The sequence below is a fragment of the Spermophilus citellus genome, assembly GCF_964194105.1.
Source record: "Spermophilus citellus genome assembly, chromosome: 4".
Classification (NCBI taxonomy): domain Eukaryota; kingdom Metazoa; phylum Chordata; class Mammalia; order Rodentia; family Sciuridae; genus Spermophilus; species Spermophilus citellus.
This window is the reverse complement of record NC_138185.1, coordinates 106,866,845-106,884,043: the sequence shown is the minus strand read 5'-3', so window position 1 is coordinate 106,884,043 and position 17,199 is coordinate 106,866,845. Positions and strand designations below refer to the sequence as shown.

The following is a 17,199-nucleotide window of genomic DNA, read 5'->3' as shown; positions in this document are numbered from 1 at the left end:
GCAGACGTGCCGGAGCCCGGTGTGTGGTGCCAGGCGCCTGGTGCCCCGGCCGGCGAAGACCATGGCATTCATGGTGAAGACCATGGTGGGTGGCCAGCTGAAGAACCTCACCGGGAGCCTGGGGGGCGGCGAGGACAAGGGGGACGGGGACAAGTCCGCAGCGGAAGCGCAGGGCATGAGCCGAGAGGAGTACGAGGAGTATCAGAAGCAACTGGTGGAAGAGAAGTGAGTGGGATCCCTTCCCGGTTCCAGCGACCCCCACACATACACACAGCCGCTGTGCCCACCCTTGGGTCAATCTGGGGGCCCAACTTTCCTCCCCTGCCTTCCTACATGTGATAAGAGGCTGGGAGATGCCTTCTAGGCTACTCCCACAGCCACTGCTTCTCAAACCCAGGACCCTGCTCCAGCTCTGTACTCTGGCCCAGAGGGCATAGGGGGAGGGGTGATCGGTGCCTGGGACAGGGAGCTGGGTGCACGTGCATTTCTGACGAAGCAAATAATCCCTTAATCCGATCTGGTCCTAGCTGCCTGTGTCTTCCAACTGGGGCTCCTTTGAGCCAGAAGCTCTGAGAAAAGCAGCACAGCAGAGGTGGTGGTGGGGGTGCTCAGAGTCGCGGAGACAGATCCTGAGATGGGAGCACCCGTGGATATTGAGCCTACTGTGTTCCAGCAGTCCTGGGACACAGCGGAGGTGGGGGTGCAGTTAGGCTGCTTGGCTTCAGATCCTGGTTTTGCTTCTCATTAGCTGGGTAACTTTAGGCAAGTTACTTAACCTTTCTATGCCTCTTTTCCTCTTCTGGAAAGGGGGGATGGTCGTCATAATATATGCTTTATATATTCATGTAGATTAAATAACTTAATGCATGTAAATCATCTAGCCCAGAGCCTGGCACGTAGCAAATCTTCGTTAAATGTTACTTGTTATTTCACTTAATCCTAACAGCGTTGTGAGTTGCAATGTCTCATCCCCATTTTACAGACGAGAAAGGCAAGTGACTTACCTAAAGACATACCCTAAAGTAGTAATGGAGCCACAATAGGAACTCAGATCTATTCCTAATATTTTTCCCCCTCATGACACAGTTTGTCAGGGAGGGAAAGACAGGCATGAGTCAGGAACGGCACAAATATTGGGATCTGCAGAGAGGGTTAGAAAGACTGACACCCCCGTTCAGTGGCGGGTGCAGAGTCCGCAGAGGGCACGATGATGGGGAAAAGCAACAAAGAGCAATCTAATCGGGTCAGGTCTGAGAGCCCTAGCTACGCACAGGCCAGCCGGCTGGACCGATGCAGGTTGCTGCCAGTACTCCAGAGACCCCTTGGGGCCCTCGCTCGCAGACCCCGCCCCTTCTTTCAGTCCTTGTGTTGACTCCACCCTGGTATCCTGGCAGGATGGAGCGGGACGCGCAGTTCACGCAGAGAAAAGCAGAGCGGGCCACGCTGCGGACTCACTTTCGAGATAAATACCGACTGCCCAAGGTACGAGAGCTCAAGCTGTAAGAGTGGACCGTGCCCTGAGCTCTGGGCTTAGAACTCCTTGATCCACTCTGTGCGCCAGAGCTCTCAGCCCGTGAGACTCACAGGGTGCTTGGTTGAATCTTTCTTTTTCATTCATTTGTTCATTTACTCAGTTAACCAGCGCTGCCAAGAGTGAGGGCTTGGTGTTTAGGGGAAACCCAATCATCCAGAGACTGACAGGTTTGTGTCCCCAACCCTCCACCCCAATCAGGCCTGGCCTCAGAAGGAACAAAGGAGACAGAAAGTAGATTTTACCTCAGGAATGAGTATTCTCAGGCCTTCTGAGCATGCATGGAGGGCATGCTGAAGAAGAGAAGGCCAGTGACTGATGTAAGAGGTACTTGGCCATGTTCTCACCTAATAACCTCAATGATGCTGCCAAGTAGCTATCACATCTACAAATAAGGAAACTAAGTCTCAGAGAGATTAAAGGACTTGGCTAAGGTCATATAGCCAGCGAGAGATGGAGCTCATGCCTGTGAATACTGAGCCTGTGCTCAATTCAGGCCCTAAGGCTGTTTTCCTGGCATGGGGTCTGCCTGTAGAGAGCAAAGTACCTCCAAGCAGCCAAGGTGTATTTATCAGGAGGTCCCCTGTGCTCCTGTAAGCACTCAGCACCATAAGCATGCAAGTATGTTACTTCTGTAACCTAAGAAAGCAACCCAGGCATAAGCCACTTCCAGGATATCACCCTAGAGTGCCTGGAATAGAGCTAGACTGAAGGGGAAATAGAGGTAAAGTGCTATAACACTTCTGACCTTGATCTTCCACTTGAATTGAAAGATCAGTGAACATTACCTTCACTCATTCAACAAATGTTTACTGAGCCCCTGGCTGCCTCTGACTTCCCACAGAGCACCAGTCTTTTGGAAGTCTCTCAAAGGGAAAACCAATCCAAAAAGCCTGCCTGGCTGCAAACCCAGCTAGGAATGGAGTCATTACTCAAATGCTTGCACTGAGTATCTAAGGGACACAACTCCTGCCATTAGGGAACTCTGAGTCTACAAGAAGAGGCAAGACTTGGATGTGACTGAGTAGGACACATGGTCCCAATGCCTCCCACAGGGACAAAGAAGTGCACTAGCCATGGGCAGGTGCTGTGAAAAGACAGCATAGATGTTGGAATCAGTGACATAGATTTGAGTCTAGCTCCTCTGTTTCCTAGCTGTGTGGCCTTGGGCAAGTTACTTACTTAAATTATTTGAACCTCTATTTCCTATTTGTAAAGTGGAGACAAGAGGAACTACCTCCTAGATACTTTTTTATTGTGAGAATTAAAAGCACCCCAGCTCAACATTAGCCATAAAACAGGAGTTGATAAATGGTACCCATCGCTATTATTGGTTATGTCCTTTGGTGGTGTTAACAATAGTCAGTACATGACAGTCGATTTTAACAGTGTGACTCCTAGGCATTTTCATTTTCTCTTTACTCAGTATGCTAAGTCCTTCAGTGTCTCAGAGTGAAGTAAGGCAGTATGAAAGTGCAAGGCCTCCAGGTCAATGCATCAAATGCTTGACCCTGGGATGTTATGGGCAGGGGAAGAGCTAACTAGAACATGGGGCTCAAGAATCTAGGGACCTGAGCTGGGGGCGATGGTGCACACCTATAATCCCAGTGGTTTGGGAGGCTGAGGAAGGAGGGTTGCAAGTTCAAAATCAACCTCTGCAACTTAGTGAGGCCCTAAGCAATTTAATGAGAACCTGTCTCAAAAAAAAAAAAAAAAAAAGGTTGGGGGATGGCTGAGGCTATGGCTCGGGGACTGGAACCCAGTCCAGGCTTCTTTCCTGACACTTCAACTCTGAGTCCTCACAGACCTGCACCTCCACCCCACCCCCTTTTCCCTTCAGAACGAGACAGATGAGAGCCAGATCCAGATGGCAGGTGGAGATGTGGAGCTACCCCGGGAGCTGGCCAAGATGATTGAGGAGGACACAGAGGAGGAGGAGGAGAAGGCCTCAGTCCTCGGGCAGCTGAGCAGCCTCCCAGGCTTGGACCTCGGCTCACTTAAGGACAAGGCCCAGACCACATTGGGGGACCTCAAGCAATCAGCTGAGAAGTGCTACATCATGTGATCACTTCCCCTGAGGTTGCCCGTTGGGATGGCCAGGGGCTGGTCCACATAAGGGCTAAGAGTGTGTCTCAGTTTCCAGGGATCTATACCCCATTTTGGGCTTTATTTCCCTTGCCCTAACCTAGCCTCAGAACCCTTCTCATCCTTGCCCCAAACCTGACTTCTAGTGCCTCCCTTCCCACTAGGAGCAAAGTTTCCATTCCTTTTTCTATCCTTTAGGACCCATCCCCCTTCTCAGCCTGGGGAGGCCACCCAATATTATAGAAATATGTCCATCCCTCTCTGGCCCCCAAGTTCCTGCACACAGGAGCATTCACAAAGGGACACAATGACCCTGCCATGTTGGCCACAGATAACCCTGGCACACAAAGACACACAACCCCTGGGTTCCTAGCCCCATCAGCCACCACCCCTCAGATGCTCTCAGAGGAGGGCTATAGGAGATACCCTAGCAGATAGGAGGCCTGTATTCCAATCTCCATCTTTATTGTCCTTGAAGGCCACTGCTCTTTCAGGGCCTATTTCATCATCTGGAAAATGGGAACAGACTGGATGATTCCTAAGATTCTTTTTGGCTTTGCATCCCTGGCCACTCCAGCCGAGCCCACACTCCTCCTTGGGCAGGGCCGCAGCTGCAGTCAGAGCCTCAAGCAGCTGCCACTGTGGGCTCTGGGAGCTGAGCAATGCTGGGTAAGGGGCGAAGTGCCAAGGATGGAGCTGGCATCAAACAGTAGCCCAAGCAGCTCCAGGCCTTCTCTGGGCCCAGGGCCCAGCCAATTTCTGTCCTGTTCCTGTAGAACTCTCTGTCTGGATTCTATAGCTGGAATCTCCTCTCCTAGCTCAGTGAAAAATAAAAATTTCAAATGTCATGGTTCTCTTTTCACTTTTTACTGATCTTGAGTCCTGGAGCTCATAGCCCCAAGCCCGCCCTGGAGAGGCATCCTCTACCGCCTACCTGAGTGGCACAGTAGGGAGGACACACTCAGTGCCAGGAGTGGAAGGGTCTTGTGAATGGAAGGGAACTGCTCCACCACCAGCCCCTATAAGATGTTCTAGTTCTACCCTCCCAGGGCCATGGGTGAGAGTGGGGGGCTGTACTGACCCAGTAGCCTGGGGCAAGATGAAGTAGGACTGGGCTCTGGGCTTTGAGGGGGATGTGATGGCCATCTGGGGATATATGTGGGAAGGTGGGGGCCTTCAGGGCATTACTTGGGTCCACAGGAACTGCCACAACTCAACCACAGCTTTCTCTGGCACCTATGCCTACTACTCTTTACTCACTTAGGAGATGGAGGATGTAACAGAAAGAAGCAGGGAACCTGTGCTCCAGCCTGACTATCATGTGGCTTTGAGCAGGCTCCCTTCCTCTCTAAGCCTATTTGCCCCTGTAAAAAGAAGAGTCCCACCACCCTAAAATAACAATAGCACAAGTTTCAAACAGTGACTTTTTTCTCTCTCAGGGGTCCTGGGGATCAAGTGCCAGAGCTCAGGCATACTAGATAAATGCCCTACCATTGAGCTACAACTCCAGCCCCAAAGGATGACCATTTGTAAAGCCCTTGACACATGATAGGCCATATCAATAAATGGGGAGCTGGGGTTGTGGCTCAGTGATAGAGCGCTGGCCTCGCAAGTGTGAGACCCTGGGTTTGATCCTCAGAACCACATAAGAATAAATAAACAAAATAAAAAGATATTGTGCCCATGTATAACTAAAAATAAATAAATAAATAAATAAATAAATAAATAAATAGATGGTAACTCATTATTTAAAAACAGGAGAGGGGTGGGTCCTGAGGTCATGTGACACTTCCTAGTTGGGCAGGCAAAGTCAGTGGGACGGCTCTCCTGGCACCCTCGGGCTCCTGAGGTGGCCTGAGGCGAGGCAGAAAGCTGGTCCTGTTCCCAAGCTCAGTGTATTCAGTAGTTTATGCTTAGGCAGTGAAGAATGCTTTTGAATTTTTTAAAACAACAAAAAAATGAAGAGCCCAAATGTCATCCTGCTCACCTTTGGTGCCAGGGATAGGTGGAGCAGAGGGTCCTGGTGACTCCTGGAAGCTGCCTGAGCAAATGGGTCACCCTGGGCCACCTACAATGAAGGAAGGAAACACTGCAGGCAACCCAGGGTGCCCTCCACCCTGAAGCTCAGGTCCGCCTGTGGGAAAGCCTCCTGAGGGATGGTTGTCAAGGGCAAAGTTCCCATTAGGCTCCCTTTGTAAAATAAGAACAAGGAACACAAAACACGGGCAGTAGGTAATGTGGGGGTAGGAGAGGGGAGAAAGAAGGTGAAGAGCTGGGAGTGGGAAGTAGAAGGGACCCAGGCCTGGAGTGGAGGCAGAGCTGCTTAGGCTATCACATGGGCCTCGCCCTTCTGAGCAGCTCCCAGGAGACCCTGGGGAAGGGCCCCCGCAGCTACTGCACACAAACCCCTTCTGACTTTCCCTGAGCTGGAGGAGCCCCAAGCCAGGTGTGGGGGGCGCGTGGGCTGCCTCAGTAGCGTCAGCAGCAGGACCCACGTCAGCACTCCGCGCTCCAGGGGCCTTCTGCCTAATGAGATCAGACAGCCCCCTTCCCCCTCAGTGCTTTGCAGGGCCAAGAGCCAGCCCGGGGTGGCAGGCAGCGTGTGTGTCGGGGGGGGGGGTGATTGGGGGACACTCGATGAACCCTGTCAAAGCAGGGCTGTTTGGTGCCTGGAGTCAGAAAGTGGGAGGGGACTGACCCTCCACACTGGCTCTCCCTTCACGTCTTGGGAATCCCAAGAAGCCCTGACCTGTCTGCACTGTCCCTGGAATGGAGTAGAGGAGGCTACCAGGCAGAAGGGTCTAGTTCTGTGAAAGGGCAGGCTGAGGGCTCTCTGCTTCTGCTGGCCTTGCCCTGTTTGCCTGTCAGCTCCATGCTCTGGGTTTCTCTCTCAGTCTGTGTTGCTCTCCCCTGTGTCCTCCTACCCTCTGTCTCATTCCCGGCTCAGTGCCTGTCCTGTACCCCTGCCTTCCACGGGGCTTACGGGTCAAGCTGGGGCCTCTCCTTCCAGGCCCTCAATGCACCCACTTCATTCTCTTCCTATCCCATTTCTATACTTTCTTACTGTGGACAATCACATGCTCCCACCTGGTGTGATGTAAAGGCCACAAAGAAAGCTACCTGCCACCAAAACTTCCCTTCCACAGTGCCCCAAACCCTACTACTATAGCATCATAGTTTGGAGCCTGATGCTCTGTGCCTTCTCCTTTCCACCTACCCTCCTGTTCTTTCCCCCTTTTCCCTTCTTCCCCTTTCAGGCAGGTGGTAAGAAAGCCCTTCTGTCCTCACCTCCTACCACATGCTTTTTCAAGGAGAGAGGGGAGGTCAAGATGGATGGCCTCCCCTCCCACCATTCAAGGGCTCTGACTCCACCATCCAAAGGATTTTGGGAAGATTGATGGCGCCCCTGGACCCTACCTAAGGAAACTCCAGTCCCCTTCTGCCTTGACCATTCAACCAGTCAGCCCAGACCCAGTGGGAGGAGGGGTACAGAAAAACAAGTGACTTTCCGGAGGCCAGATGGTCCCCAGAGAGGAGTTGGGGAGGGTGGCTGGCGTTTGGAGCGCGTAGGACATCCCTTTCCCCAACATCCAGATGGTCCTCCTCAGACACTGGAGGCCATAGGCAAGCACTGGGGACATCTGGGGCATGCTCACTTGCTAAGCCAAGCTGCTGACAATGCCTATTGACCCAGCTGATGCTCAGACCTGGGAGGTGGGAGCTTCTGTCCCCATCCCACAGACCTGAGGCTGCAGTGGGAGTGGGGAGCCACAAAACTCACTGCTCTGCCTCAAACCCAGTACCCATCAGGCATCACCATCCTGAGTCTGTATGAGGCGTGAGGAGTCTGGGTGGCCTGCGTCCAGAGGAGCAGCAATGTTAAGGCTGCCTCAGTCTCATCCAGCAAGAGCCATTCCCGTGTGTGAACATGAGTGGAAGTCTCTGTGGGGATCTTCAGGCATCTGTGAGCTTGGACATGGCTTTCCGGTTTTGTGTCCATGGGATTTCAAGTGTGTAGGTGTGGGTGTGAGTTACTCTGGGGGAGTATTCCTTGATGTTCTCCATCCCTCATGCCTCAGCCTCATGAGGCCATCTCTCTCAGGAAGGGCTTGGATGCTGAAACAGCATCCTGGCCTCTGTGGACAAGAGTTTTTCTAGATAACTTCCTGTAGGGATCAAGATTCTATATCCTTTTGTATCCCCGGAAGCCAAATAATAGGCAAACTGGGTACAAGGACACCTGGCACCCTCAATCTGCTCTAGAAGTGGCCCTTGGGAGCAGAAAGGTCCCAAATTGGCCTGGTGCTGGCTTTGACCATGGGTGACTGTGAAAGTGGGAGGATAAGGCACGGTGAGACCTGGACACTGCTGAGGGGCATTTGCACTGTGTTGAAAATGAGAGGTGGAAACAACCTGCTCCAAAGAGCAAAAGTATTCGAAAAGCCAATTTGTAGGTTTCTCGCGTGTCTTCCATTAGAAGAAAGGCCCTACAGAGAGTCTACCTCCTCCCTTGCCTCTAGCCTTCCAACAGGACTGCCTCCATTGTAGGTGGCTGGCACACAGGACCAGCCTGGACCCATCCACCTAATGGTTTGCCCAGGGAGAGCACCTTCTCAGGATCTGAAACTTCCAGGCATTTCCTGTACCTAATTCTTCATATGGGCCCACTCCTCTCCATACCCACATTGTCTAAGAATTTGAGGTTCCTGTTCTCCATCACTTGATATAGATATCAGAAATAACAAATTGGGTGGGATCAGTGAGCCAAACCTCTCCCTCCCAGCCCACCTTCCCCATTTATCCACCTAAAATCTCCATTCATTCCCCTCCTTCCACCTATTGCAGTCTTTTTGTCTGGTCCATTTTCAGAGATAATCTGAAATGTTTCTCTCCCTAGATCTGAAAATAACATTTTATTGAATTTACCATATGCCAGGCTGATGTACACTACACCTCATTACATACTCCCATGGGGCACATTTCTTCATCCTCATTTTATGGAGAATAAACAGGCTAATTGATGGGTCCCAAGCTTCCCAGCCAAGTGGCAGAGCCAAGATTTTAGCCTGCTCCTTCTGCCCTGTGGTACTGCTCTACAGTGCCCTCCAATGGCCAGGTCAAAGGCTTCAGGGGAATTAGTTCCCTGCTCCATTCCCTGTATCAGAAGCCATTGAACTGTTGAAGACAGCAGCTTGGTATCACAAAGTCTGAGGAACAGCTTCTGGGTGGCTGCTCTGAAGCGCTCTACCATACTCTTAAACTTCAAGGACGCTCCTAACAACGGCTGGTCAGATCAAGAGTACAGAATCTTCTGGAAACAACTCCTGCTTGAGGTTCTGGGAGCTAGACATGAGATCAAGACATCTAAGAATGTCCTTTTCTTCAATCCAGTCAATGCTTACTCACAGGCCATGCATAAGGGGCTGTAGGACGCCCACCCCGGCTGGGGGAAAGTGTGTGGTATAAAGGAGAGAGCATCTGAGGACTGCCACCAGCCCCAAAACAGAGCTCCGAGCAAAGGGGAAAAGGGCCTTGCCAGGCTCCCAGGCCTGTGCTTCCCACTGGCAGGAATGGCAGCAGTCAGCTCTTCTGGATTCCCAGGGGGCTGAGGGCAGGAAGCAGATATGCTTACCACTCCCTGCAGTGATCCCCCTAGCCCTATTCTCAAGGCTCCCCAAATTTCCTGGCCTCCTCTAACCTCGGCTGTGAGCAGGGCTACCTCTCCCTATTTTCCCTAGGGCAAGAAGAGATGCACAAGTACCCAAAATAATTTAATAGAGAAACAATTGCAGTCTTTACACCCAGTCTCCTGCAGAGAAGTCAGCCAACACTTAAGAAGGCTTTTTTTGTGTGTGTGTTTAGTTTTAGGAATTTAGACTCCCAGGCATTTAAGGGAAGAAGTGTTAGAAACCCTCTCCGGTGTGTACATTCTTCTCCACGTTACATTCACTCTGCCCTCATGAGAGCCCATGCTGTGCGCTGTGGAGGTATCAGTTACACCCCTGAAGAGATGAGAGGCTCAGAAAAGGAAAGAGGCTTGACCAGGGTCACACACTGGGGTAGTGGCAGTGTCAGGCCTAGGACTACATATCCTGGACAGTGCTGGGTGTGCCTGCAGCCTCTTAGGGTCAGCAGTCCCCAACCACTCCCCCAATCCTTGGCTCAAATTCCAGTACAGGACCTACTCTGCAGCTAATATGTGTTTTCCAAATAGGACTGAACTGAGAGGCATGAGGATTGAGGACCCCTCCCCGCTGTGCCAAGGCAGAAACAAGACATGGGATTCTCAAATTTGTACCACCCCTACCAAGAACATTACTCTCATGCTTGAAGGATTATCTTAAAGTACAGAGATGGTGGGCAGGAACGAGCTCGGAATAACACTGTGGAGTTCCATGCACTGTCGGGTGGGTGGTCCCTGAGGGTCCTGGAGTGCCTATTCCAGTGGAGGAGGAAGATGAGCTGGAATACCTGCTCCCCAGAAGGGTGGGTCCAGGGTGTAGCTGTCTGCTGGCAGGGACAGTGCAAGAGCAAAAGTACCCTGCAGAGGGCCCCCTGCCCTCTTCTCAGAGCAAAACCCATAAATGGCTTGGTGTTCCCAAATTGACAGGCTCAGGACCCAGCAGTCCCCAAATAACAAAGGTCTCCTGAGAGAAACTCTCGTCTCAGAATCCTGCTTCCAGTGCTCCCAGCACATGACATGGGCCACCAGGCCCTCTGCAGGCTGGGCAGTACTGCCAGGAATTGTCTGGAATATGGAGGTCTCAGAAGTGTCCATCCAGGAAGTTCCCCAGACCTGCAAAGGGCCATTTAATTTTGGGCGTCAGCCTGGATTCGCGTGCCCCTTTACTCCAGGTGTCTCGTGCTGTCCAGTCATCCTTCTGAGGTCACTGCAAGGTGCAAGCTAAGGAGGAGGGAGGGGAAAGGGTCAGGCTGAGGTCTTTGGAAAGAGAGCAGAAATCTGGGCCACCCTCATCCCTCCTTTTGTGGACTGTCCTCCGAGGCAGGACTCACAGCTACGAACTGACTCCGACAGCCCCTCCTTGTCCAGGGTCTCTCCTTCCCAGCGAGATTCCCTCATCTGCGAGAAATAAAGGCAGCACAAAGGATGAGGCAGCCAGAGACAGAGAAGAGGGCCACAAAATATGCAAAGGGGGCAGGGGACAGGCAGCCACAAGCATGGAGAACCCACAAACCCTCACCCCAAGAAGGCCCACCTTGACCTGCTCCTTCAGGTATTCAGCCCGAGCCATGAGGTTCTGAACCTGCAGAGGGAAGACGTGCCCATAGATGGGAGCAGGGCCTAAATTTGAGCTCTTCCTCACTCCTAATGCTTTCCAGAACCCTCTGCCCCATTAGAACAGTCTCCTCGCTAACCCCTTATTTGCTGCCTCCTCCAGGAAGGCTTCCTGGCTACAAGAGCCTAGCACTTCCTGCTAATCTGAGCATCCCATCCCTGACCCACTGACTACAAGTCCATGATGTTTGATTCTCAGACTTGGAACGCGCCAAGGGAAGGAAACTTGGAAAACCCCAAGGGAAGGGAACTCCACAGGGAATCCAAGGAGTTTCCACAGACAAGAGCAGAATAAAAAGGGAAGAGAAAGCCCCAACCAGCCTCCCAACCCTAGTAGGCACCTCAGTGTGAAGCAATTCCCGCCTCCGGCCTGGGGGCTCCGCTGTAAAGAGAGGGCAGGTGGTGAGGGCAAAGCTGCCAGGGGTCTGGTGTGGGTGGTGCTGGCACCTCACCTGCCAGCAGCAGCAGCAGCTCCCCTAGGCTGTGTTGGTACAGGTCCAAGGCATCCTGCTCCCCATTGGCTTCTTCTTCCTGCAGCCATGAGGACACTAGGTCATTTAGGATCATGCTTCGAATTCCTCCCTACCCTATAGAGAACTCTCCACCAGATACAAACCTTGGCCATGGCAGCTGAAGCCACTTCCAGGGCAGCTAGGAGGCGTGGCTTGTCCCGGGCCATCTCTGGGATGAGGAGACAGAGGCTCAGGGTGAGGAGATGGGTTTTTTCAACACAAGGGGGCCTACCTCAACCTGCCACCCCTCAGGCTGGAGGGAGGCCTGCAAGGGGCCTGGTAGATAAGCCAGGAACTTAAGCCTACCTCTCAGCAGGTCTCTGGCTGATGTTCCCTGTCTCAGCAGGGCCTTATTGGAGGAGGAGACGATGGCCTTGAGCTCCTCAGCCCGGGACACGTACTGCCCTACCTGTAGGAGGGCCAAGGGCTGAGGAGAGTTGTCCCACACCTGCCTCCCTGTAGCACCCACCTCCTGCTCTCCCTGTGGGTCCTCAATAACTCTCTGAAGCTGTAACTACATCAGGTGTCACATGAAGCTGGCCTGACCCCTCCCCAGCCCAATTCTAAGACAGCTATTCCCCAGAGGCCCTGGGATCTTTGGGGCCTCTCCACTCACACCACCCTTTTCCTCCTAGGATCTCACCCACCTTTGCCTTAATTGCTTCCTTCCGCTGGGCATCCACTTCATCTGCAGAAGGCGGAGATTCACATGAGGAGTCTTGGGGGGGAGGGATGTCTATGCCACACCAAGCCCAAGAATCCCTAAAACACCACGTTCCAGGTTTATCCTCTGCCTTATCTCCCGTAAGATCCTGGATGGGAAACTTCCTCTGGAATCCATCACTGCAGATATAGCTGACCCCCACTCCTGCTGTACTTGGGGACTACAGAGCTTAGTTTGGCACTCACAGTGCAGGGCAGGCACAAAGAAGTCCAGAGCCTTGCAATAGAGAGATAAGGCAGCCGCAGCGTCCCCTTCCTGGTCCTTCTTCACAGCCTCTACCACCAGGGCACTCTGGGGATGGGCAGATCAGGAGTCAGGCCCACCCCCACACTCCCCAGCACAGGGCTGAGATAAAACCCCGAGCCCATCCTCTTGCCTCTGTGGGTGAGCCACCTTTCCACCACCAAGGGGGGGCAGATGGGACCCCCCACATGCCCTTATCCCACCACATCCCTGTTGGTCTGCTTACTGCTCGTGCCAAGCTCTCCCCACTAGGCATATGCTCCAGGTCTACCCAGGGGTGGGCAAAGAAGTCCTGGAAGGAGATCCGACGGCTTGGGTCCCGCTCCAGGAGCCGCTGTAGTAGGTCACGGCAGTCTCGGGAGAGCGGAGGCCTCGAGGGGAGCTATGGGAAGAGGAGGGCAGGGACAAATGTCATTGGGCTCCAGCACCTCAGCCCCGAGCCCAGGGCCCTATTAGGAACCTCAGAGATACATGTTTGACATTAGGAGAATCTGAGACCCAAAAGGAACAAGATGGGTCAAGGTGACAGAGCCTGTGGAGAGCCAGGCCTCATTTCCCAGGTTCTTGCCCACAGGGGAGTAGAGCCCTGTCTGTGGATCCCTCCCTCCATCCCTGCACTATGTTCTTGGGAAGTTTGGGTCTGGCTCTGTTGTGGCCTGCCCCTGTTTGCTGTGGACTGTCCCGGATCCCTGAAATGCATCCAAGCCCCACCTTCCCTGCTAGAGCCTGCCCCATGACCATGGAGACAGCCTGGGGCCCACACTGCAATTTGTGCAAGGCCCTGACTCCTTCCACCCCTACATGGTTGCTAAGACCCTGGCAGACCCACCTCAATAACCCGATTGCTTCGGATCTTCTCTTCCAGTTCCAAGAATGACCTGGAGGCAAAAGGGGGCTGCCCAAAGAGGGCTTCTGTGGAATGGAGGCAGAGGAGAGGTTGGGAAGGGAGGAGGCCAAGCATGGCCTGGCACACTCCTGGGGAGAGGGATCTGATGCTCCTTAGAACAGGGCCACAGATCAATAGAACTGTAGTTCTCATTTACACCCCAGAGGTCCAGAGAAGTCTTATCAGAGGACACACAGTACAGCCCTTGGGTTAGGGTGGGAGAGGGGGACAGAGGTCTCACCATACAGGATGACCCCTACGGACCAAAGGTCCACACGGGCGTCGTACTGTCGCTGACACACCATCTCAGGGGCCATATAGAGGGGAGAACCGCGGAGTACATGCTTCTCATCCCACGGGGACATGTGCTGTGCGAAGCCAAAGTCTATAGGCAAAAGGCAAGGCAGCAAGGCTCAAATTCCAGCTGCTTCTACTTGTAGCCTGTAAAGCCTCACCCCCAGCTCATGGCAGGGCTCTTCCCCACCTTCCAGACTCACCACCAGGATCAATCCCACTTCCCAGCCTCTGCAACATCCTCCTATTTCTTCCTCTGGGTGTGCAAATCCCAACCACCCTGCACACTCTCTCTAGGCATCTGCTTCCTAGGAAGCTACCTGATCATACCAGCTACATGGATAAGGGCCTCACCCTCACTGTTCACCATCTTAGGCTACACCATATTCTTTGACCTCTAGCCTAAAGTCCATTCTTGTCCAAATTGTATCAGGGGCCACAACCATTCTTCTCCCACAACACCCCCTCCAAGACCTCCCCAGATTGAGTCACAGTTTGAGAACCAATCCAGTCTGTTCCCTGATCACAGACTGATCCCTGATGCTGGTCACACAATGAGACTGTTTCCAGACTGAAACCCAAACCTGACATACAGTAAGCCCCAACTCTGACAACAAACTTACCCTAACTCTGCCCATTACACTGCTGGAGTTAAGTGTAGGCAGTCTAAGAAAGCTCCTACTTGCCAATGATGTGACCCAGCCCTGGATCTACCAGTCTGTCCCTGTTTGATGTCTCAACAGGGGCCTGCCAGGCAGAGGGAGCCTCTGCTCACCCACCCAAAAACATCACCCCTGCTGTTCCAGATTCAGACCTGCCAGTTTAAGGTGGGGCTTCTCCAAAGAACTCAGCAGAATGTTCTGTGGCTTCAGATCCAGGTGAGAGATGTTTCGTTCATGCAGAAACTGCAGGGCACTAGCTGGAGAGCAGGACACGCGCAGAGAGACAGGTCAGAATAGCCCCTCTCCTGCTTATGTCTCCCCTCCCCAGGATTTCATCTGCCTTTTCAAGCTTACACAGCCCCAGTTCTAGCCTTACTAGTCTCACAAATGCTTCACAGATAAGCACCAGGCTCCTGCCACTTGCAAAAGTTCACTTTCCTCCAGTGCCCACCTTTCTCCCCTCTAGACTTCTCACAAGTCTCCTGAGATGCCCTGGCCCTTTAGGATCTTTTCCTTTTCCTTGCTAATGTACTTGGGTTCCACCTACTGGGCCTTGGAATGTTGAATAAAATTCTCATATTATGTTCCACATGTGGAAGCCTGAACTCCTGGCAAATGGAGGCTCCTCTCTCTCACAGCACCCTGAAGCTAGGGTTGAAACATGGGAAAGACAGGGCCCTAAAAATTTTTAAGCAGCAGCAGCTGCAAAGCAATGCCAGGTCTCTAAGCCTGGGGATAGGGGTAGTATGCAGGAGGTACAGAAAACATGGGAAGGGCTGTGAGGCTGGGATCTGAGGCTTTTACCCAATTGCTGCATGAAGACTCGAGCCACTTTCTCAGGAAGAATCCTTCGGGTATGAATGAATCGAGACAAGTCACCTCCCGCACAGAACTCCATGATGAGGTAGATATTGTCACTGTCCCACTGTGATTAGAAGTAGAGAAGCAGCCTAGAGTGTGTCCCTTCTCCAGTCCCCTTGGGGGAGCCCCATCCCAGGTTCACACCTGGAAGTCTTTCAGCTGCACGATATGGGGGTGCCGAATGCCCTTGAGGATCTCAATCTCAGTCAGGAGGTTTTCCACCGACGCCTTGTTCAGACTTTTTTTTGCCACACACTTTATAGCTACCACCTCTCGAGTGTCCTTCTGTTGGAAAGGAGATTGGGGGCTCTGCCTTGAGAGGGCCAGGGTCATGCCTCGCTGGAAGAGGCACCTTTGCTCCTTTCCAATCCCTGGACCTGCCCACCCACACAAGCCTCCGGGCGGAAATCCCAGCTTCCCCTTCTAAGGTTCATGAGGCAACTGGATTCTGGAATCCTGGCTTCCCAATCCAGCTTGGTTATTCTCCAACCTTCTGCAACCCAACCCTCACTGCACCGCATTCTAGGTGCCCACGCAAAGGCACGTCACTCAGTATTCTAGAACTGCCACTCCGCCCCTTACTGGTCTTGCCTTCTAGAGTCCTGTCCTAGACTCCTCCCAGTCCACGGGCAACTTCCGTTTTGAGCCAGTTCTTCAGCCTCTGACACTGGGGTCCCACCAAGGTTCCACCGCCCCTCCAGAGCAAACAGTGGGCGTATACTTGTGTTTGTTTTTAAGACCCAGGAGTGGCAGTGAGCTCCACCCTCCTGCACCAGGGTCAGCCTGGGGCTGGGCAGACCGCGGGCCCCACTGATCTTACAAGGTCTCTGACCCCCCACGTCTCCTGCGTCAGCGGCACAGGAGCCGAGCGCCCGGCGCTGTAGCCCCTCCCACACCCACCTTGGCGTAGGCCTTGTACACAGTGGCGTAGGTGCCACTGCCCAGGCGCTCGGTGAGGATGAAGCCGTCCAGCCGCGGGGGACCCCAGCCGGGCCCAGCCATCCCGCGCCTGCCCGCAGGCGCCTCCTGGTTCCCGGCGCCGGTTCGGGCCGGCAGCCGAGCCCGCGTAGCGCACGGCGGCTTAGCTGGGGTCCACACGGCCCTAGCGCCGCCCTCCGGAAGTGCACTTCGACCCCGCCCCGCTCTGAGGCTCGTCCTCCTCCCGCTCTCGCAGCGGCCCCTGGACGTTCTCCGCCAGGACCCTCAAGGCCTTTTTGGGATCAATGAAGTTTCCGCGAGGGGCACGAAAGCGAACCGAGTACCGCGGATACAGTCACCCAGGGAATCCCACCCGGAGACAGCGTCCAGAGATAATCCACGTGAGGGGGCGGGAGAGGAGGAGCCCGGTGAACAGGACCGTGAGGGGGAGGGGAGATTCCAAGAGGGACCCAGAATGGCTCCTTGGAAGACAAGACTAGCAGCCTTCCCTGGGGGTGGTAGCTGTAATCCCAGCCACTCCGGAGGTCGAGGCAGGCGGATTGCAAGTTCGGGGTCAGCCTCTGCAATTTAGCAAGACTGTCTCAAAAAAAGGGGGTGGGTGGGGGTGGGGATAGGAATGTCGCTCAGTGGTAAACCCCTGGGTTCAATCCCCAGTACAAAAACGAATGGTAGTTCTGAAAGTAGAAGTACTTGGGACCAGCCAGTGCCTTTGGAAAAGGCCAAGTTTCCTTTCCCCGGCCTACCGTCTACCTTTGTCTTTGGAGGAAGGGGCTCATCCACCTGTCAAAGACCAGCCAAAGCCTTCAGCCTCTATGTGATGGACCACACCATACTCCCACATTCCCCAGACATCAGGACCAGTGCTGTCTGAAAATGTCTTATTTTTATTTAAGCACAAAAATTTAGACAAAACATTTACATTTGTACACGGAGGAGAAAAACACCAGAAAGGAGTTTACAAAACCCTGGTCGCTGTCATTATCACGGAGTGGCTCTAGGCCTAAGTGGGCTGACAGTCTGGGGGGCTGCCTCAGGTGGGCTCCAGGAACCAGAATCTGCAGACTGGCCAGCTTGCTAAGTTCCCACAGCCCACACACCAGATCCTGCAACCTCTGCAGGACAAGGTGCAGGCAGTGAACTCCCAGAGATGCATCACAGTAATACA

At 53.3% G+C, this 17,199-nt stretch overlaps 2 protein-coding genes across 3 annotated transcripts; one reads left to right on the top strand and one right to left on the bottom strand.

Moving 5' to 3' along the window:
- Nucleotides 1–61: 61 nt before the first annotated feature.
- Nucleotides 62–3,596, top strand: CPLX3 (complexin 3; the record flags this gene model as incomplete). The annotated part of the gene is made up of 3 exons (XM_081291979.1): nucleotides 62–225; nucleotides 1,395–1,482; nucleotides 3,372–3,596. 3 exons carry the CDS (start codon nucleotides 62–64, stop codon nucleotides 3,594–3,596), a joined length of 477 nt encoding a protein of 158 aa, XP_081148105.1.
- Nucleotides 3,597–8,999: 5,403 nt separating this feature from the next.
- Nucleotides 9,000–16,239, bottom strand: ULK3 (unc-51 like kinase 3). 2 transcript variants are annotated; one of them, XM_081290195.1, is made up of 16 exons: nucleotides 15,996–16,230; nucleotides 15,240–15,380; nucleotides 15,039–15,159; nucleotides 14,387–14,491; nucleotides 13,520–13,663; nucleotides 13,222–13,304; nucleotides 12,619–12,774; nucleotides 12,335–12,440; nucleotides 12,073–12,113; nucleotides 11,732–11,834; nucleotides 11,530–11,594; nucleotides 11,366–11,444; nucleotides 11,255–11,295; nucleotides 10,834–10,881; nucleotides 10,631–10,697; nucleotides 9,003–10,520 (listed from the first exon to the last, which is right to left on the bottom strand). In XM_081290195.1, the coding sequence occupies exons 1-16, from the start codon at nucleotides 16,095–16,097 to the stop codon at nucleotides 10,504–10,506; spliced, it is 1,419 nt and encodes a 472-aa protein (XP_081146321.1). In that variant the 5' UTR covers nucleotides 16,098–16,230; the 3' UTR covers nucleotides 9,003–10,503. The 2 variants fall into 2 exon arrangements, with proteins under 2 accessions (XP_081146322.1, XP_081146321.1); XM_081290196.1 differs by lacking the exon at nucleotides 15,240–15,380 and having other exon boundaries at nucleotides 9,000–10,520; nucleotides 15,996–16,239.
- Nucleotides 16,240–17,199: the final 960 nt, after the last annotated feature.

Bases quoted from the DNA above. Each gene is read 5' to 3' on its own strand.
- ULK3 (XM_081290195.1), bottom strand. From the start codon at position 16,097: ATGGCTGGGCCCGGCTGGGGTCCCCCGCGGCTGGACGGCTTCATCCTC. The intron at 14,492-15,038 runs GTAAAAGCCTCA...CCTGCTCTCCAG, and splicing joins AGTCTTCATGCAGCAATTGG to CTAGTGCCCTGCAGTTTCTG. The intron at 13,305-13,519 runs GTGAGACCTCTG...TCCATTCCACAG, and splicing joins CGTAGGGGTCATCCTGTATG to AAGCCCTCTTTGGGCAGCCC.